Source organism: Punctularia strigosozonata (assembly GCF_000264995.1).
Source record: "Punctularia strigosozonata HHB-11173 SS5 unplaced genomic scaffold PUNSTscaffold_17, whole genome shotgun sequence".
NCBI lineage: Eukaryota > Fungi > Basidiomycota > Agaricomycetes > Corticiales > Punctulariaceae > Punctularia > Punctularia strigosozonata.
In genome coordinates, this window is record NW_006767449.1 from 1 (window position 1) to 20036 (window position 20036).

General features: G+C 57.0%; 10 protein-coding genes across 10 annotated transcripts; 5 read left to right on the plus strand and 5 right to left on the minus strand.

Annotated features, from left to right (window-relative positions):
* Nucleotides 1-9: 9 nt before the first annotated feature.
* Nucleotides 10-338, minus strand: PUNSTDRAFT_138439 (uncharacterized protein; the record flags this gene model as incomplete). Its single annotated transcript, XM_007388129.1, has 2 exons — nucleotides 10-23; nucleotides 77-338. The coding sequence occupies 2 exons, from the start codon at nucleotides 336-338 to the stop codon at nucleotides 10-12; spliced, it is 276 nt and encodes a 91-aa protein (XP_007388191.1).
* A 569-nt stretch (nucleotides 339-907) lies between these two features.
* Nucleotides 908-2804, plus strand: PUNSTDRAFT_92743 (uncharacterized protein). The gene is made up of 10 exons (XM_007388130.1): nucleotides 908-1123; nucleotides 1268-1342; nucleotides 1397-1412; nucleotides 1481-1614; nucleotides 1672-1722; nucleotides 1775-1825; nucleotides 1876-2129; nucleotides 2182-2349; nucleotides 2408-2577; nucleotides 2639-2804. The coding sequence occupies exons 1-10, from the start codon at nucleotides 1016-1018 to the stop codon at nucleotides 2749-2751; spliced, it is 1140 nt and encodes a 379-aa protein (XP_007388192.1). The 5' UTR covers nucleotides 908-1015; the 3' UTR covers nucleotides 2752-2804.
* A 226-nt stretch (nucleotides 2805-3030) lies between these two features.
* Nucleotides 3031-4323, plus strand: PUNSTDRAFT_138441 (NAD(P)-binding protein; the record flags this gene model as incomplete). Its single annotated transcript, XM_007388131.1, has 9 exons — nucleotides 3031-3363; nucleotides 3436-3500; nucleotides 3567-3577; nucleotides 3643-3660; nucleotides 3730-3815; nucleotides 3875-3908; nucleotides 3987-4024; nucleotides 4091-4180; nucleotides 4246-4323. The coding sequence occupies 9 exons, from the start codon at nucleotides 3031-3033 to the stop codon at nucleotides 4321-4323; spliced, it is 753 nt and encodes a 250-aa protein (XP_007388193.1).
* A 477-nt stretch (nucleotides 4324-4800) lies between these two features.
* Nucleotides 4801-5981, minus strand: PUNSTDRAFT_116401 (uncharacterized protein; the record flags this gene model as incomplete). Its single annotated transcript, XM_007388132.1, has 5 exons — nucleotides 4801-5146; nucleotides 5222-5341; nucleotides 5550-5648; nucleotides 5708-5830; nucleotides 5902-5981. The coding sequence occupies 5 exons, from the start codon at nucleotides 5979-5981 to the stop codon at nucleotides 4801-4803; spliced, it is 768 nt and encodes a 255-aa protein (XP_007388194.1).
* A 482-nt stretch (nucleotides 5982-6463) lies between these two features.
* PUNSTDRAFT_128280 (succinyl-diaminopimelate desuccinylase) lies at nucleotides 6464-8459 on the plus strand. Its single transcript, XM_007388133.1, has 10 exons — nucleotides 6464-6596; nucleotides 6665-6750; nucleotides 6810-6946; nucleotides 6999-7100; nucleotides 7173-7190; nucleotides 7253-7355; nucleotides 7411-7476; nucleotides 7540-7772; nucleotides 7863-8218; nucleotides 8279-8459. The coding sequence occupies exons 1-10, from the start codon at nucleotides 6472-6474 to the stop codon at nucleotides 8379-8381; spliced, it is 1329 nt and encodes a 442-aa protein (XP_007388195.1). The 5' UTR covers nucleotides 6464-6471; the 3' UTR covers nucleotides 8382-8459.
* Nucleotides 8460-10611: 2152 nt separating this feature from the next.
* Nucleotides 10612-11643, plus strand: PUNSTDRAFT_47412 (kinase-like protein; the record flags this gene model as incomplete). Its single annotated transcript, XM_007388134.1, has 7 exons — nucleotides 10612-10638; nucleotides 10729-10756; nucleotides 10849-11040; nucleotides 11100-11168; nucleotides 11225-11274; nucleotides 11325-11369; nucleotides 11422-11643. The coding sequence occupies 7 exons, from the start codon at nucleotides 10612-10614 to the stop codon at nucleotides 11641-11643; spliced, it is 633 nt and encodes a 210-aa protein (XP_007388196.1).
* A 1064-nt stretch (nucleotides 11644-12707) lies between these two features.
* PUNSTDRAFT_76230 (uncharacterized protein) lies at nucleotides 12708-13067 on the minus strand (the record flags this gene model as incomplete). The annotated part of the gene is made up of 1 exon (XM_007388135.1): nucleotides 12708-13067. One exon carries the CDS (start codon nucleotides 13065-13067, stop codon nucleotides 12708-12710), a length of 360 nt encoding a protein of 119 aa, XP_007388197.1.
* Nucleotides 13068-13653: 586 nt separating this feature from the next.
* PUNSTDRAFT_47413 (uncharacterized protein) lies at nucleotides 13654-14969 on the plus strand (the record flags this gene model as incomplete). Its single annotated transcript, XM_007388136.1, has 2 exons — nucleotides 13654-14045; nucleotides 14099-14969. 2 exons carry the CDS (start codon nucleotides 13654-13656, stop codon nucleotides 14967-14969), a joined length of 1263 nt encoding a protein of 420 aa, XP_007388198.1.
* Nucleotides 14970-15371: 402 nt separating this feature from the next.
* On the minus strand, nucleotides 15372-15818 carry PUNSTDRAFT_138444 (uncharacterized protein; the record flags this gene model as incomplete). The annotated part of the gene is made up of 1 exon (XM_007388137.1): nucleotides 15372-15818. The coding sequence occupies one exon, from the start codon at nucleotides 15816-15818 to the stop codon at nucleotides 15372-15374; it is 447 nt and encodes a 148-aa protein (XP_007388199.1).
* Nucleotides 15819-18387: 2569 nt separating this feature from the next.
* Nucleotides 18388-18630, minus strand: PUNSTDRAFT_18419 (uncharacterized protein; the record flags this gene model as incomplete). The annotated part of the gene is made up of 1 exon (XM_007388138.1): nucleotides 18388-18630. A coding segment is annotated over one exon (243 nt), but the record flags the coding sequence as incomplete, so codon positions are not given.
* Between the last annotated feature and the right edge of the window lie 1406 nt (nucleotides 18631-20036).

The following is a 20036-nucleotide window of genomic DNA, read 5'->3' on the forward strand; positions in this document are numbered from 1 at the left end:
TCCGACTCCCTACTGTCTTCGTCCTCCTCGTGGTGAGAGCCTTCCTCTGATCCTGCTCCCCCTTCTCGTACGATACCTTCGAAGGTGGAGTTCGAAGTACTCGACGCGTTGTCGATGATTTCCGCAAGTTCTTGCCTCGTGAATAGGGCCTTGAAGTCGGGGTGTGCCATGTAGAATTTGATGTCGGCTAGGAGTTTCTGCCTCGCCCTGGCTTTGAGGGCCGCCACCGTGCCCTCCTCCTCGAGCCCTAAGTGGGCGGCCAGTCGTTGCAGTTCTTCCTTGCGCAAGGCCGACAGTCGTTTGACGAAAAGTGGGGGTCGTTCGAGCCATGGAGGCATTGCGGAATTTCACGAGAGATCGGAATCCAATACGAAAGAAACGAGGGGAGGCCGGACCTCCTTGCCGCCCCTAGGATGTGGCGGCGAGCAGCCAGCGAGACTGCCCTCCGCCGCCCAAGAATCAGCACCGCCGCACGTGACCTCCGCTCCGGTGCGTCCGCTCAGGGGCTTCCCCGATATGTATGTATAGAGCCTTGCTGGATTCGGGTGAATGCGGTGTATCGTACCCACAAATGCCACAAATGCCGGTCAGCCGAGCGGAGCCTCCTGCCCGGAAAGGCTCTTCCCCTGAAGCGGAAGAAGCTGCAACCGTGAGCAAAGCTGGCGCCAGTGGTCTATCGTATTGAATTTAGCTGTATGAAACGGCGAACCACGGTGATATTGCAGGATGGTTCATCAGAGCTCGAGCTGCGGAACCCTGGCCTTGACCTTTACGACCACCACACTACTAACCTCCTACCCCTGTTCGACGTTCTCAGAATCGCCGTTCCGCAGTAATGTCTGGGACTTCGTCATCTTGGTCTTGGCCCGAACTCGCAGCCAAGGTGGTTGCTGGACCCTGGTCGAAGACTGCGATCGCGACGACCGGCTTCGTCTGCTACCTCGCTCTCGTACGCGCCCTGCGCTGGCGTCGTCTGCACGCTCTGCAGAAGCGGTATGGCGACAAGCTGCACACCATGTCGCTGGCGGACGCTCAAAAGATCATGTTGGTCGCGCAGCTCTACGACATGCCGGGACTGTTCACGTACGCCCTCACGTTCGCCCTGTTCAAGACATATGCCGTGGTGAGTGCATCATCTACTGCCATGCTATCTTTGGCGCAATGTGAAAGCCTGTCTGGTTGCTTCACACGTACCTTATGTACCCTTTATTCTGCGCTATGAAGCTCTTATACATCTAGCGGGCTACGTTGCTGATGTGGCCAACAGCCCTCTATATCCAAGCTCCTATTGCAGACCCGGGAAATGGTCGGCGACAATACCATCGCAAAGCGGTATGCCGACGTAAGCCACTGCAGTCTCTCATGCGGACCCAAATAACTCGAACACCGCATGCAGACGGAGATTCTGATCGGTATGATACGGCATCTGAGGCCATCTGCCGGGACCGCGCATCTAGGCGCTGAAGCCTTCGTTTCCCAGTGACCTTCCTTACATGTCCCATACACGGCAATTGGGATCTTGATGAACCCGCTCCGCCGAGCAAGCAAGATCTGGACCCTCGTGCGAACATTGCCATCGCCAGGATGAACTGGCTTCACGACCGATACAACATCGTTAGCCGGGCCAAAATCATCTCCTAGTTCGCACCTCATGGCCTTTCTTCAATGTAGAGCAATGACGATTTCCTCTACACCCTGTCTTTATTCGTCCTGGAACCTATAGTAAGTCTACTGCGGTCGACTGAATGCCTGAGACTTAATCGTCTGTTGATAGCGATGGCTGGGTCGATACGGATGGCGGCCTTTATCTCCGCTAGAGCAGCAGGTATGAAAAATGCCGTCCTCGATTGAACGTGATCGAGCAGGCGCTTCTAGGCCGGCTTTGTTTTCTGGTCGGAAATCGGTCGCCGAATGGAAATCCATTCCATCCCGGCCACGCTCGATGAGCTGCGGGCTTGGAGCGAAGACTACGAAGCGCGCGCCATGGTTCCGGCGGATAGCAACCTGGTGGTGGCGGAGGTGACCATGGGCGAGCTCCAGAGGCAGATGCACGTACCGAAGCCGCTCCGACCGTTCGCGCATCGTCTGGTCATCACCGTGCTCAACGAGCATACGAGGATTGCGATGATGTACGTGCGGTCCTCCCTCTCTGATCTCACAAAGTAATTTCCCTCACGTCAGGCAACCTGCGCAGCCGTGGTACTTGCATCTGATCACGAAGGCCGTGCTTAACGGCGCGATGCTCTTCCAGCGCTACGTTTGCCTTCCCCGCATCTACCCTCTCCCGCTCGTCCCTCTCGAGGTTCCCGACGTGAAACATGGCGAGGTCGCGCGCATGCATCCCACTAGGTCAGTCCTGTGCATCGCTGAAGCCGAATCGCCCTGATCTAGTCGCTCCCGACGACAGGTGGGCGAGCAAACCGTGGTATAAGCCGCAACGGTCCGGTCTGGCCGGTTTCATGGACTGGCTGCTCGTCCGTCTCCATCTCGTCGACGCGGAACATTTCACACCTGCGGAGAAGTACAAGAAGGAGGGGTATCAGCTCCATGAGATCGGTCCACTCTCACTGGAGAAAGGTGAGCGTATACCCTCTTCCGGACCTCCCAGTGGCTCATTCAATTGCTCTTGCTTATGAAGTCGGCCATGACGAGGTGATGCGGAGAGCCGGCGATATGTTGGGTTGTCCGATACCTGCTATATGGGCTGCGGGTTCCTCGGGCAAGCGTTCTCAGACAGTGACTGCGTATTAGATTTCTCTGCTCTACTTAATGTACACGATTCTACCCACCCGGAACACGTCAAGCCGAACTTTATCCCGCGCCGAAGCATTGTGACATCATCGTAAGACGAGTTCCGACCTACTGGGAACGGCTGCTCGATTACGCATCTTATCTCCTGCCTTGAACCGCAACATGGAAAGCGAACGTCCGCTGCAGGGCAAGTTGGCTTTGATTACGGGATGCACGTAAGTATCAGGCGAACCTCTGTCGCACCTGCGGGCTTCGGCTTGTCTTGGATGACATCGACATATGCCCAGCGGAGGGATTGGCAAAGCCACCGCGCTCGCGCTCGCCAAACGGGGATGCTCCATCGCGGTGCACTACCATCGCAACGCCGAGGAGGCCACGAAGCTCGTCGCCGCGCTGGGCGTCAAAGCGGCCGCGTTCCAGGCCGACCTGTCGTCGTACGACGAGGCGCGGTGGCTGCACGCCGAGGTCGTGCGCGAGCTCGGGCACCCTGACATCTTGTACAACAACTCCGGCATGACAGGAACGCGGATCGGGCCCCGGGGAGATATCGGCGACATGAGCGTCGACGAGTTTGAGCGGACGTGGAGGACGAATACCGGGACCGCCTATCTGGTATGGAGGGGGGAGGTGCCTCGTCTGCGAGTTTCGGCTCACCACCTTGTTCATGCCCATACACCGCTATAGCTGACGCAGCTGTGCATCCCGCACATGGAAGAGCAGAAATGGGGAAGGATCATCTTCTGTTCGAGGTTCGAGCTCTGACTTCGTCTGCGCCGAAGGTGTTCCACTGCTTACGCTCTTGGCCTACGCGTCAGCGTCGCTGCCGGTGAGCAAACTCGGCTGCTATCAGTTTCTTTTTTTTTCGAGTGCGCTCACTCATACGCGTCTTAGGAACGGGAGGTGTCATCGGTTCGTCGATGGCCATTCGTGTACCAGCGCCCGATGCGATGATGCGCTGACCGCCGGCGGGGTCGTTAGGGCCGCACTACGCCAGCTCCAAATCCGCCATGCACGGCCTGGTACACTGGATCGCGCAGAGATACGCCAAAGACGGCATCGCGAGTGTCCCCATCTCGTCCTCTCTCTCCGTTGCTCCACCGTGAACTCATCCCGTGGGCGACAGACGTGCAACGCGGTGGCGCCGGCGCTGATCGTCGGTAAGAAATGATCTGTATCGCGGATTCCTTCGACGTTGGAATTCACCTTGGGTCCTTTTTTGTTTTTCTCCTTGCAAGGGACGACGATGATGGCCAACCCGCCGGATGAACACAAGGTCTGTTGACTCTCGGTGCTTGACTCCGATCAGAGAAAAACGGGATTTGACGCGCGCGCGCGCCAGAGGCTCATACCCGTCGGGCGGTTCGGTCAACCGGAGGAGATCGCGTCTATCGTCGAGCTGCTGGTCCTGAACGCGTACATGACGAACAAGGTGACGATTGTTTTCCCCTCTCCACCGCGCCCCCCCCCCCCCCCCCTCTCCTTTTGCGCTGCCAGCGTACACCGTCGGGTTCGACTGAATCCGTGCCGCAGATCGTCGTGGGCGATGGCGGGATGCAGCCGACGGCGTTTTAACGACGGACCGCGGACGGGCTGGTTCCGCGAGCTTCGTAGGTGTTTGTGTGCGGCGACTGGCGCCGAGGATACTTACGTCATGAAGAGGAAACCTGGGAAATAGGCAGTAATATGTCATTTGCTTCGTGGAGACATCTATTGTACAACGCAGTCGGCTAGGCTACTTATCTAACGTCCCGCGACGAGGGTTAAAACACCCTCTGGACACGTTGCAAACGAGGGCGTCGTGTGCGGGTCCGGTACAAAACATGGAGCGTGAACGAGATCAGGGAGCATCAGACGAGTTCGTGGACGGGAGGGGCGTGAATAATGTTACACAGCAACGTTGACTGCACAAGAAGGGGAGACCAAAAAAAAAACGCGCATCAGCCGACATGCCCCATGGGGACAAAAACGTGGACTAAAGCACGAACGCACGTGAGGAAGGGAGAGAAAAAAAAAACGGCAGTGTCATCGATGGTTTGCGGGGGGTGGCGTTTAGACGAAGGCGTTGCGGTGGAGATCGTCGACTTCGGCCTCGGACATCTCGCGCGCGCCCTTGGCTTGACCGGGCGCGACGAGGTCGAGCTTGGGGTTCTTCGTCCACTCGCGCGAGGGCGCGTCCTTGCGGGCGCGGTAGCGGATGTAGAGGATCGCGCCGAGGATGAGGAGGAGCAGGCCGCCGACGGTGCCGACCACGGCGGGGACGATCACGGTGAGGGTGCGGTTCGAGCCGCTGCCGGAGGAGACGGCGTCGAGAGGGGCCGAGCTCGAGCTCGAGCTCGCGACGGCACCGGAGGCGGTCACGGCGACGGTGCCCGTGGCGTAGTACGTCGTGCGCGAGCTGGATCGGAGTGAAAAACCCGCTTTAGTGGGGAGCAAAGAAGGGGGGATGCGGGCGGTGGAGAGACGGGCTTACATCGGGACGGCGGCCCATCCTCCGCCGGTCCAGTATTCGGCCCAGCATTGGTCGTCTCCGCAGATGGTATGCGTGCCGGAGAAGAAGCCGGGGGTGCTGGTAGCTTTCGCGCCCGGGGACCTGGGGTAACCGGGGATGCGTCAGTTCGGTCCGGTGCCTGAGGGTTTGTTTGATGGCGATGGTTCGCTCGATCTATGCGCAAGGCGCGGGATTGATAGATTTGGCTCGGGGCAACCCGGCGCCCGCAGGTCCCGCGTTGGGCGAACGGGGGAGATAAGGGGGGGAAAGGAGGGAAAAATGAAGGGGAACGGATGGACGCGATACGCACTGGACGGAGGTGGTGAGCTGCCCGAGGCTGTTGGTCGACACGAGCTCGCAGCCGTCGCCGAAGCAGTTGAGAGTCTCGACGGACCCGGTCGTCGTCGGGCTAGGCCATAACGTGAGCGCGCGATCGGTGGGGAGTGGCACGACAGGGCAATCTCTCACAGTGGGATGGCCGTGAGCTGGCCGGCGCTGTCCGTGAACGCGGCGACGCATTCGGACGTCGACGCGCCGACGAAGCCTGCACAGATCGTCACCGTGAGCGGGTCGGCCGCCGTCGTCGATGGCCTGTAAATGCGGTGCAGGTATGAGTGACCTGTCCCTTTCGTATCGCGTGAGAGTAGAGCAGATAGACGTACGAGACGTCGCTCGACTGAGCGCTGGCCACCTGCGCGCGAACGAACGCGGCAGCGACGAGGAGCAGCGGTGCGGAGAACATATCGTCTTTGGGCAGCAACTGCGGTCGACGTCGGCGGGGTCGGAGGGACAGAGGCGAGGCTGTCTCCAGGAGCGGGGCTCGGTCCCAGGGCAGGTCTTATAGCGTCGACGGATTCGGATAAGAATAGAGTTTCATGACGTGTTTATATCAGCGCGCGATATCGCTCGGGTGCGGCCATCGACACCGGTGCGAGAGATTGGATGTATGCGCGCCTGCTTCGCTGAACATAGCACGTAGAGCGCGCGATGGTGGAAGGTGAAGGCGCTTGCCGATGGACCATGTGAATACGCGACGGACAACCTCAGGTAGGAGGGTAAACGATGTTGACTATACTTTGCGCTACAAACAAGGCTGAATACGCAGGCCCGATAACGCGGTGGGAAAATCTGCCTCCGTTCATCCAGGGGGCATTCATCGAGCCCCTTGCGTGCCGCTCACGATGCCGGTGCAATACATAACACCTCTGCTCCGTACGCCTTGATCGCGAGCGATGGCGAACACTGATGAGAGCAAGCTGGAGCGCATCAGGGCGGCGTCGCACGCCTTGCTGCCCGAATGCATCGCGTTTCTGCAGGATCTCGTCCAGATCGACACCACCAACCCGCCGGGGTTGAAGTGAGCAGGGCTCGATACCGGTTCTGTCCGCGGCTGCACTCGAAGCGCTGACGCGGACGCGTCCATAGCTATCGACGGATCGCGACGGTCATCAAGGACAAGCTCGACCAACTCGGATACGACGAGACGGAGCTGCTCGAGGTTGCGCAGTCCGGTTCGTCCCAGCGTCGTTTACGTCTGATCGGATTTTCCTGATGAATACGGGTTGTCTAGACCTCCCCACCTTGGCCCCGCATTTCGACGGACATGAGCGTGTCAACGTGCTTGGACGCCTGAAATCGAAGTCGGCTTCTCCCATCACCGCCGCAGGCAAGAACAGGGAGCAAGTACTACACTTCAATGGGCATACCGTATGCTGCTCGGTGTTGTCTATGCTCAGAGGATGATGGATCTCTATGACAGGACGTCGTGCCCATTGGCTCACGCGATACATGGACCCACGATCCCTTCGGTGCAGAGATCGAAGACGGCGTGATATACGGACGCGGCGTGTCCGATATGAAGGTGCATACACGCGAACTATCCCACCGCGCTCCGTTCGACGCTCACGAAAATCGCGCCTTCGTCACCGTCTAGGGAGGTCTGGCGGCACAGGTGCGTGCCCAAGATATATCATCATATATGCGCATATATTTACCCGTCTCTGACTCGCACAGATCTACGCCGTGGAAGCCGTCCGTCGTGCGGGACTCACCCTGCGCGGTACCGTCGAGCAAAGCGGCGTCGTTGACGAAGAGACGACCGGCGTGCGCAACGCAGGTAGGTCGCGGATCTCGCGCCGACTTCGAGGACATCTTGCTCAGATCCGGATCAGGAGCCGGCTGGCTCATCGAACAAGGCTACTGTTCCGCCGACAAGACCGACGCCGTCATTATTACCGGTAAGCATTCGCACCCCACCTTCTTCCTCTCTCTTTTTTTTGTTTCTGACCTCACGCCAACAGAACCGCTCAACGTCGACAACCTCTGCTGCGGCCACCGCGGCACGCTCTGGGGCACGATCACCTTCCACGGCATCGGCGCGCACGGCGCGATCCCCCAGCGCGGCGTCAACGCCGTCGAGCACGCCGCGCTCTTCGTCACCCGCTGCAAAGAGCGCTTCGCGCCGCTCCTCCAAGGCCGACGGGACGAGCGCGTGATCCCAGAAGAGGCGCGGGGCAGCAGCATGACCTTCACCGTACGCAGCTCCCCGTCCCTTCCTCCATGCCCCCCCCCCCTCTCCACCTTTCCTCCTTAAACCCCCGCTCATTCCGGGTCCCACCCGCAGACCTTCCACGGCGGCACGAACCCCAACTCGGTCGCGGACCGCTGCGCGCTCTCGTTCGACCGCCGGCTCGTCCCGGGCGAGACGCTCGACGGCGCCCGCGGCGCCATCCACGCCCTCCTCGCCGAGCTCGCGTCGACCGTGCCGAACTTCGCATACGAGTACGCGGAGACGTACCAAACCGAGCCGGTCTGGGTCGACCCGGACCAGCCGTTCTGCCGGACGATGCGCCGCGCGATCGCGCGCGCGGCGGGCGCGGCGGACGCGGGCGTGGTGTGCTCGCCCGGGTCGGACGACCAGCGGTTCTTCGTACGCGCCGGGATCGGGCGCACGGTGGTGTACGGACCCGGGAATATCAGGTGAGTTATCGGACTCGCCCCCCCTGGCTTTTGGAGCTCACGAACGCTGGGGGGGTTCAGGAACGTGCATAATCGCGACGAAGCGCTGTTGCTGGAGGATCTGAGGCAGAGCGTGGAGGCGATGGCGATAGCGGCATGCGAGTTCCTCGGGGTAGACGACTAGGGCATAGAAACATGTATCACGATCCTGCAGTCGTGTATAGTATACTATACTATACATAGATCTGATAGCATAACTCAAGTGCAGTGCATATCCGGAGGGGGGTTTCTAAACAAGTAAAACAAGTAAATTATGTGCGATAAGAATGTGGCGCGCCACCTTTGACGAGGGCAAGATTTTGCTGTCTTCATTGCCCCTTGACGACGACAACAACAATAACAGACCGATAACAATAACCATGCATAACCACACCTTACAACCACCTTGTTCCCCGGACGGTTAGCAAGGCGCTTAGAAATCCGAATTGCTGTCGAACGCGTCCGAGATGATAAACGTATTGCGCGTGTACTGGTCTAGAGTCTAGCACCCGACTCCGAGTTGCCGCCATCCCTGTAGCAAGTCCGCACGTTTCGTGAAGTACCTCAACTTTTTTGAAGCGCGTCGTCTGCAAGCAACTTCTGAAACCGTACGAGAAGAAGACAAATCGCACCCAACACCCACGGCGGGCCATCTACCTCCAAACCAGTACGCACATGGACTCCCGCCTTCGGATGGATATCGATTGACCAGTGCATAGACCGGAAGATGGACCTCAACGACCGGCTCACAAGCGGGCGACTACCAGTGCCTCACGCACCGCTCATACCCACGAACCAGATGGCCTCGGTGAGTACAGCAAAAACATTCATCCTACCGCTCCTCACCATATCAAGAAGGTGCCTTCATCTGCAATCGTCGAAACTTCATATCCACCCACACGTGCAGGAAAGCGATCTCGATCCTCTTCCGTGCCAGAAAAACGCCATACGAAACGTCGTCGCGTGGACGATGGATCTCGAAGAGAAAGGGGGACCACGGTTCACCGCGCCCTGGACGATCTCAAGTTTTTGCAAGAACGGAAGGGAAATGTGCTCCTTCTTGTGGCAGAGATGCAGCAGGGCATCAACCGCATGGAGGACGGTCTTGTCGACCTAGTAGTGACGGGCGAGCGGGCTCGCCAACGCGGGTACCCCTTTACGGGGGGCGCAGATCGTGTTGGGCGCACTGGAGTCAACCTGTGAGTATCGCCTGTCGTTCTCCACTTACTCCTTCTCATGGCTTTCAACCGTAGGCTTCCGAGGGGAGACTCCAACTTATCCCAGCGACTGGAATCACAACAAGAGCTCACGAATCTAGGGACTTCCGACATCCATGCTCGCACATCCGAGACGGCCAGTGTGCATCAAGTTCGCGTCCGAAGAAATCCCGAAGAACATTCTCGCGATGAGCTCGCGTCCTTATATCGCGCTCACATCGACACTCCTCCAATCCCCTGCACTTGTCGACGGACCGCGCTACAGCAGGAACACGCCAAGATCACAACATACCTGCGCCCCCGCCCCCGCATTGGCGTGGATGCACAAGGAATGGCCTTCGAGGACTGGACTTCCCACCCGCCCTTCCGCACCTTGCCGCGGATCCTGAGGAAAGAGCAACTCCTCCGGATGCGCTCATCCTCCAGCATATACGCCGATGTCACACCTGACGCACATGTTTACCCAGTGCGAATTTGGCCGCGACACCCCAGGGCATCCTCGACGGGTTTCATCCTCCAATTTCGACATATAACTCCCACCGTATCCGACTGGATGGAATCTTGGCACGTTGAAAGGGGACGCTGCTTGTCCTGCATAGCGAGGGCGATGCGCACTTTCCCTCCGTGGATCATCAAATTCAGTCCTTTTCACGGGGCGATAGAAGATGGGAATCCTGCATTCACGAACCAAAGACAGGACGAGCTCGTCGAGTGGGATGAAGAACGGAAGCGTTGGCGCCACCTTGTCTTCGACCACTATCGATGGCTTCCTGTTGAGGAGCTGGAGGAGAGACCGAGCGACCGCACCGCCGATGCCCAGACCGTTAATGGATTACACGATACACCTGTCCCTGATTCCTATACCGTTGCTTACTGGCGGATAATAGATACGTGACGATAAGTACGTATCGCGCGCTCATCTGCATCGCCATGACAAAGCACCGATAGCAGCTCGCGTGCCATTCGATAGGTTGTGCACAGCTCGCAAACGAGACGGTAACCAGTCAGATGCTTGCACGAAGATTTCATGCGATAGCCTCGAGGTCGCAGTCTACGTACGTCCTGTGATCCTTCGAATCATGAACCATCTTCCCTGATAACTTCAACAGATAAATGGAGTGCATCTCATACCTGGAGAGCCACGCAAACTCCAGTCCAATGACGTTATTCGGTTCAATGGTGCAGGTGTGTAGGCATATCATTAGTCGTGTTTGCGGGCTCTTAATCGCTGGTATCTTGAAGAGTACATCTATCGGCACTTAATTGGTGCTCAAGATACGCCCTACGGTGTCGAGGCCGAACGGTACGATGTCCGCGAACCCATAGCGGTCGGAGAGGCAGCACCAAGTACTGTATACCGATTGCATGACATTCAAACACTGACAGTCTTCCCAGGCCGTTGGATCGCACAGCACTTGCACACCCGCCAGGCTGTCGTCGTCAAGCGTATCACGGTACCGACTAGAAATCTCGACGAAGTTGCGTCTAATATCAGGATATGCGATGAGCTCCTCCACCGGAATATTGTGTCTCTGTTCGACTGCTATATGCATCCCGAGAATCTCCAGGGCTCCGAGAGACAAATAAGTAAGCGATGCGCGCGCCAGGTGGTCTCATTCATAACTTACGCTACCTATTATCATCAGGCATTGTGACGTCTCTCGCTCCTCATGGAAACCTACACGACTTCATCAGGATAGGAAATGGGAAGCTCGGTGTGCCTCTCTCCATGTTTTGGTTTGACTGCTGCTGAATCTCTCCTTGATTACAGGCGAATCTCTTGCTCGACCCGTCATGGCTCAACTCATGGACGGACTGATGGTGAGGGACACGCACATCGATGTTGATTGCAATTGACTGACTCATGCTAGTATATGCATGATCAAGGCATACTCCACTGCGACATGAAGCCCGAGGTTAGTATTGTGGCTACCGTTCGTCTGGCTGACTGACAATGGAGTCGCTCAGCATGTCCTCGTATACGGTTTGGGCTCAGCTGGTCCCATAGTCAAGATCAGTGGTCTCGGGCTCGCCGCGCGCTCCGGGAAGAATGAAGATAGAGAGCTCAGTCCATCTCTTCGTCAGGCGATGATGAAGAGTGCCGCATGGGCTGCACCTGAATCACTGAACTATGAGCATACGGAGCTCAGCGATGCCTTCAGCTTAGGAGCCATCATGTTTTTCATGTGAGTCGTTTGCACGCGTTCCTTCGTCCATGGCGCTTACCACGTTCGTTCGGAAAGCCACTGGGGTAAGCCGCTTTATGACATAGAAGGAGGCATGTTCTTCGAAGAAATTATGCAAAGGAGGCGCACGAATTTCACTAAATTACGGAGGCAGATGATGAGCTCCAACGGTAATCCATCATCCTTGTTTGTCCTCAGAGAATGCTTATAGATTCTTCCTTTGCAGCATGTGACCTCATCGAAAGCCTTACGAAGGTGTCCATGAGCGAACGAATCGGCTTACGCGAAGCGCGACGACACGCCTGGTTCAACGGATGTCAAGTCCCCCCTCCATTCTCTGCCCAATACGAGTACGACGACCCTCTGGTTCAAGGATTTATCGCTGGGGGCGGGAGACCTGCCGTTAGCAACCATGATCCCGTCAACAAGAACGGTCTTCTGGACTTCAGCGACTGCTTCTCCGCCGACAGCGATTCTCTGTTTGATGCTGGCCTTATCTCCGAGAGCGAATTCGAGGCACGCCGGGGGCTTGAATGGGATTTTCTGTATTCTCTTGTGCATCCGACTTTCTTCGGGTCTGGGGGCGACAACGGCGCGCTTGCTAGCGATATTGCCCCGGAACCAAGCTCCTCGCTCGCCACGGTCCGTGTCATTCCGATCCCTGGAGCACAGGCTTGTGAACCCGTCGCACCCGGGCCGCCGTCGTTTGTCGAGTCGGAACGTTACTACTACGAAGAAACAGACGTTAAAGGCTGGGATCCCGTGAGCGAAACCTTCGTTGCCTTGGCCGACAAACCCAACTGGCGCGGACCGCGGGTGGGTGGACTTATCGCTACTCCCCGGTGACGCACGATCGCTCGGAGCGCGTCCTCTCGTCGGCCAAGCGCAATTCGATCAAGCTGAACTGCGCGCGAGCCGCGACGGTACGGAAAGGTCTCGCTACATCGCCGGACCCGGTGAACACGGCGGCGAAGGCACTGGCACGCGGTAGTGTCCATCTTGCAGACGTGAGGTATACCGATCCTCTAGTGTACATTTTGGGTCATCACAAGACATGAAAATTATGCTTTATTTTATGCATGTATCCTCGGTCTCGACGCGTGTTACCGCTTGTCTGCCCTTCGCCTTCGATGCGTTTGATATCCGCCCGATGAATCGCCTGCTATTGGGCCAATCGAGCCCCCATGCCGCGCATCCCACCGCCGAGATTCGGTCGATAGCATGCGAAGGCAAGAGCTTCGGCAGGTCGGGAGGGTGGTCGGAGCAGAACTGCTCAGCGGCCTCGTAGTCCGCATCGGATGCCTCGTTGTAGAGTCCGTCGGCGTAGCTTTGCTCGGGTGCGGCAGTCCATTCGGGCGGGGGTGCGTTCACGTCAGGTTCGGCGTTGGATGAGGGTTTCCCGAAATGTTGTCTCAGCCACGACGGCATGGCGGATTCGTACTTGATTGCGATTTCAAGCCGAAAATGTAGGGTAAAATGAAGCAGTCCGCGCCGCGTTCTCAGCCTCGTCTTATACGCATCTGTGCCAATCTCGCAGTCGTCCCCGAACTGTGCCGGAAGCTATCGTGGTCGCAATCAAGACATGGTGGGACCTCGTAAATGCTGTCCAAAAGCAATGCAGTCCCTCTTGGCGCGTGAAAACATCTTTCCAGCCGTCGACGACGACTTGGACAACAACAAGCAGTCCTACAACAAGAGTCTTTCTCACACATGTCTCCGCATCTTCAACAATAGTGTTTGTTCCATGTAGGGTCGTCGCAATCCATTCGTAACAACAGACACACTACAATCTCAGGCGACGCACCCTGCCGTCGTTCCCGTCATACTGGAAATTTAACATTTGCTTGACTGTTTGACCCTTACTACCTAAGATACCTTGCGCGAGGACGATCCGTACCTTCGCAGTACAGTTACAAGCGTTGGACAGTGACCGACGCGGAACTCAAGTTTGATCTTCGCCTTCGGAAGCTTTCCCTGGCGCCTGGTACGCCCGGGCTCTCCGACTCCAGACTCGATGACTGATACAAGCATAGACTCGATGAACCATCTCATGCCGCAACACACGGCTACTTTCACCAGTATTCCCGGTCCCTCATCACCTACACGCACCCTTCCACCCGCACTGGCGAAGCCGTCGCTCCAACGGACGCAAGGCAAGAAACGAGCCAGATCTCCTACTTTCATGGACGAAGGTACCAAACGAACTCGAGCGGAGGGCGGTCGGCGAGATAGGAAGGCCCGTGTTGTGCGTGCCTTGGCCGAGATCGAATGGCTGCGCGACCGCAAGCAGGACGTCGTTGCAGCCACCACGGAGGTGAAGCAAGGCTACGAGCGGATGAAGGCTGCGATCATCAGCCTAGGGAAGGAGCGTGCCCGCCGTAGGGATGCGGCGACAAACAAGCTGCTGTGAGTTATTATCGCGTGTGTAGCTGGTCGTCATCTCAAGTTGTCCGACGCAGTTCCTCCGAGGAGGCTAGACTATTCGCAAACGCTAGGCCAGAACAGCGCGAGGCCTTTTTTCGCATGAAGTTTGGTGCAAAGAAACCCTATCGAGAACATACAGCCGAGGAGCTCGAGGCGTTATACCGCGCCCGGGCCCGCCTACCCAAACGCCCGGAAGATTATACACCTGAGGAGCTTGCGCATCTGTATAGATCCAAGATTGACGCAATTCCCATCAATTGCACCTGCCGACGGACTACGCTACAGCAAAACCGGGCTAACAATTCATCGTTCACACATCCCAGACCCCGCATGGGCGTGGACGCGCAGGGAGTAGCATTCGAGGACTGGTCCGCATGCCCTCCGCAAACTGGCACGGAGCATGCTGCTCTGCTCGTGACCGAATTGGCTCTTCGCCATGAAATATCCACGAGTAGGGATCGTGATATGCGCATCCTTCCGATACCGCCCAACCCACGACGTCCCAGGGCATTCTCGACGCGATTCATCCTTCAACTTCGACATGTACCTTCGCGAGTGTTTGATACGCTCGAGGCATGGCATGTCGAATATGGGCGGTGCTTGACCTGCGTAGCCAAAGCTATGCGAACGCTCCCTCCATGGATCATTGAATGGTACTCCCTTGAAGAAGTAATGGAGAACGGGAATCCTGTGTTCGTGAATCTCAGGCAGGACGAGGTGGTCGAGTGGGATGAATCGCGGAAAGGTTGGCGTCATCTGGTCCTTGATCACCATCGATGGGTTCCCGTAGAAGAATTGGAGGAGAGACCAAGCGACGGTACCGCCGATCCGAAGATTGTCAATGGATCTAACTTCAGTATTCCCGAATCGTATAACATCGCGTACATGCATTTTGTAGACACATGATTCCTGAGGTACTCGCGATTGTACAAACTGCTCGTGTGACGCGTAATCCTTCCCTCATGGAAACCGTGGCACCATCCGAACTTCATCCTTATCCTATTACCTTTTCCTTGCATACATGGTGTAGAGCGACGCTGTAGGACCACGAGGCGGTTGCGGATGGATGATGATCCAGGATTAGGTATCTGGTCAACACGCTCTCCAATTTGAGAAGCTCACAGCCTGTTAGGAGTATTTGCATGGGCGTGATATCATCCACCTCAATCTGAGGCCAGAGGTAATCTTATTTTGTTAACATCTGATGGCAACATTGTCCGCGAGGGCGTTAACTGGACTCGTGGCATTGACACAGGCACCGGCACCGGCACCGGCACCGGCACCGGCTGTTGGCGCCCTTCCCATTCTTCAAAAGAAATCCAACGAGCGATGGTGGTGCGACACCATATACCGCCATCGCCTCTCCCCGTCGTCCCATTCGATCAGCGCGTCTGGATAGTAATTCACAAAGACCATCTTCCCGCCCTCATACCCCAATTCTCTCGCATGCGCGACCCACCGCGGCAGCGTGCGCATGGCTTTCTGTTCGCAGTACGCGCACCAATTCCTGCGGCGGTGCAGCGTCGTGTACGGTATCTCGCCAAAGCTCGCGTACAGCGGCGCCCACTCCGAGTCAGGCGCGGTGCGGCGCTGAATTGGCATGGGCATCGTGCCGAAGCCGCCGCGCGCGAGCTGCGTTTGGGCTGGGCGGTAGGAGTCCAGATGGAGCCGGAGGGCCTGCTCACGATTCGTGAGCTGGAACCGACGGCGGGGGTCATGCGACGGCGGGGGCCATGCGACGGCGGGGGCGGACATGGGCTTCTGTCGTCGAAGGCGTGACCCTGCTCGTCGATGCCCATGCGTGGGCGGAGCAACCTCTCTGTGTCCGGGTTGGGCCGGCCCTGAATGCGCGGACATGTGCAGCAGGTCGTGTCGTCACCACAAAAAAGCCGAGCAGCGTGCGGTGGTAGGAATGAAGCGGTGTCCCTGTTCAACCGGGGTACCGTTGGCAGTGTCGGGCTCCATCCGTCGCAGCGTGCCAACGACTGCCTTAAGGTCGGATTCTCCTCCATTCATCCGGATTATTGGAGGCGTCGCAGAGTGTTTTAGTTTCCTTTGCTGTGTGGGACTGTGCGGACAGCCGTCAGGGAGGAGGAGACACGCGGTCGCTAAAGAAGCACGTACCTGGGTGGGTCTGCAACGTCAGATCCTTACACTCTCAAGCGAGGAACATGCGTGTGGCGAGCCTCTCCATGTCGCTCATCAGGGCCTGAGAGAGAGCCGCAGCGCTCATTGCCGCTTTCTCAGTCTTTGCTATGAGCATATGTAGCTTCCTCGGCTCGTGCCGTAGCTCTGTGTCCGGAGCTAATAGATCGTCATGAACAGCATCGTTCCACGGCGGCGAGGCTTGCTGCAGCGCTCAGCCTTGGTCGGCCCATTTCCGCGTTGGCCGACGATCTTGGGGCGCTGGTGATATCATGGTAATCACCTCGTCTTCCCCTGGCGGTGTGGGCGTTTCGAAAACCAAGCGATCTCTCTGTGCCGATCCGAGAAGTGCTGGTCCTTTCTTCGCGTCTGTCATCTCGCGAGCTCCGTACTAGTACTGAAAGGCCCATAGGTTAATCACTGCCCACCCGTCGAGATCGCGACAAAGGATACTCGCTCGAACGTCGTCCTCAAGCTCCGCCGAATGCTTTTGACTGGTACCGATATCCATGGGGTACACAACAATGCGATTCAAGGCGAGCGTGCTATGTAAGTATCCCCAGCGGTCCGCGCACTGGCTGATGACAAGATGTGGCCAGCGCTTGACGGAGTCAGACGGACGGAGGGACGCGCGCGCGGCAACATTCCCACGAATACCGAAAGACACAACGAGCCAGGTCTCCTACGTGAACATCGTACCAAACGGTCTCGTGTGTTAGGGCAGCCAGCGAGATAGGCAGCACTTGGCCGAGATTGAACGGCTGCGCGATCACAAGCGAGTAGACTACTAGAGTAGCCGCAGTTGCTTTTTTTCTAGATCAGATGACGCGACTCGCGAGCGCGGGTGTGACGCGAGTAAGATCAGAACTGATCAAAGTGCGTTCACACGGTCAGTTTCTCGAGCGGCACAGTCAGAGAGTTCAAAGTCTCGTTATTGAGCAACTCGAGAAGATACAAAAAAGTCGCCCCTCCTCCGTCAAGCATCGGCGTACTTATACTCTATCGTAAGTACCTGACCATATGGAGGTGGAGCATGCTGATGAATCAAAGGGGGGGACGCGTAAGCGTCCAGCGAACAAAAAAGGAAAGTAGCGACGGTCTCGATAGCATCGATGGCCGAACCGCTACACACGCCCTCCTGAAGTGGAAACCGCTTCACCAAAATAAGTAACTTCCCGCCCCTCCTTCACTTGCGACGGCGCTCACGCCAGATCAGCTCCCTCTTCATCTTTGCCCGCACGCTCCCCATCATGGCGTAGTTGATCACCTCCATGTCCGAAAACGAGTAGGCTTGACCATTGCGCAGCTTGACGTCTGCCGTAGGAGGTTTGCGCGAATCCGGACCATTTCCCGACGACCGATGATTGGATGGTTCGCGGCGCGAGCGACGACGATTGCGGATGGCATCCCGGACGGCATCATTGAAAAGGATGGATCGAGGTGAGGAGCCTTGAATGTCTGCGCGGGTCTCGTTCTCGGCGCTAATGTCATGGACGAGTAGCGAGAGGGATGCCTCCGATGGGTCGATGACGTTGCGAAGGGTGGTGCGTAGCTCGTCGTAACCGGGCGGAACAGGCTCCTCAAGAATTGCGGAGCCGTCGCGGATGCTGTCGTCGTAGCGCAGGAGTCTGTCGACGTAGCGCCAGTGCCAGACGGTGAATGGGCTTCCGATCGATGGGGGAGGGACCCGGTCGATCACGAACTCGAGGGTACGCGTGTCGAAGTCAATGCCGCGATGGACCGTGATGAGGTGAGTGACATCCTCGCCGGGTGACGCCTCGCGAGACGCACCACGACGAGGAGTAGCGGCGCGATCCGAACGGGAGTTTGAGCGGACGGGTGTCGTGTTGGTCGAGGAGTTGGGGGGTTGGTTGGAGTCGGAGGACGAGGGCATGCAGCGAGGAAACGAAGAACGGTAAGTCTTGACGTGATTCTTGGGGAACGTGAGTTGACGAGTCTTGAAGGATCGGGCGTTAGCCCCCGTTGGCCTAAATACGCGCCCTCCAGCCGGACGGTCATCCAATACGGTCTCGTACCGAATCCCGCCGACGAAGACTTGAGGATCATCGGTATCGAGCTTTCCTTTACCTTCTGGAAGCTCGCCCACGCTGCTGACACCTTGCTCATCTAGATACAGCTTCAACTGCTCGAGGCCGTCGATCCGATCAAGCGGTAGCCAGGTAATGTCACCCGCTTTCCATTTGATTTCGAATACCGCGGCTAAACCTTTACCTTTGTGTGACAGAATTCGTTCTACCGCCCATTCGCCTCCGTCTTCGCCAAAGTCCGCCACCTGCATCTCTGCGCGCCCGGGGAATAATCGGTCATCGTTGGCTACATGCACTCGCAGAAGAGACGAGTGGAATACGGGATGCACGCCTCGCTGCAACAAGCGCGCAGGTAAATCTACGCGAAACGAGTTGTTTCCGTAGTCTTTTGAAATAATGTAAGGCCCTATATATTTTGGCACGAGCTTGCGCGCGCGCCCTTTGGGAAAGCTAATATTCTTAGTCGAGATGTAGACCATGTCGCCCACTGTAAATGGGGCAGGCCGGCGATGCCGATTAGCGGCTCGCGTCTGTTTCACTCGAGCCTCAAGAATTGCATCGTGTGCTGCCATTATCGCGTTTCGCATACGCTGCGCAAAAACTCGAACGCCAGGGTACTCGGTGTCACCTGGCTGATCCCATATCATGGACCTAGGCATCCGACCGGTGTCTAGGAAGAACGGTGCGTAACCCGTACTTTCCGATCGTGCCGAGTTGATCGCGAACTCGATGCCAGGTAGTTTCGAGACCCAGTCCTTCTGATCGGGGCTGACGCAAGCACGAATCATTTGTGTGATGGTCCGATTTGCACGTTCCGTGGAACCGTCACTCTCCGGGTGGTAGGCACTCGACATATTCAGTTGTATACCTAACATTTTGTTGAAATTCTGCCAGAATGCGCTCGTGAACAAGACGTCACGATCACTGACGATGCGCTTCGGCAACCCGTGTAACCGGTAGACTTCTGAAAATACTAGTTCCGCTATGTCCTTCGCCCGGTAATCCTGTCGGCTCGGGATAAGATGAACTCGGCCGGTGAGCAAATCTATCACTACGGTAATTTCGTCATAAGACGCATTTCTGTCTTTCGACACAGGCAGTGGACCCACGAAGTCCATTCCGATTGCCTCCCATGGACGGGTAGGTACCGGTAGTGGATTGAGCAATCCATACGGTTTCTGATTGTTAGGTTTGCTCTTCCTGCAGGTCACGCAGCTTTCGCAGAAAGCCCTTACAGCAGCTATCATCGACTTCCACCACACGGAACCTCGTAGATACGCGATTGTTTTTGATGGCCCAAGGTGAGCTAAGATTGAGTGCGCACGCGATATGATGATCTCGCGTGCAGATCGGGCCCCTATCCAATGCTAGTTGCTTGAATAATTAACAAGCTGTGGACATACATCCATTTGCCTTCGTGTACAAAGGTGGATCCAGTGGAGTTACAACATCCTTAGGTAAAGCATCCCTTACGGTATGACACGGTAGAGCTACAACATGACTGGGCATCACCATAATTGAATGATTACACTACAACAATATTGGATAGGGCTGTACTGTTGGATGTTGTGACAAGGAGCAGACCCCACAACAATATTGGATATGTCTGCATTCTTGGACAACGACGGTGGTGGGCAGTGGTATACCAGCGCACTACAACAATAGTGGGCAGGCAAGAGGAGCATAAAGCTATGACGGCGGGCACTACATCAGTTGACAACGGTGGTGGGCTCGTCGTATACCAGCGCACCACGACAATGATGGGCAGGCAAGGTGAGCA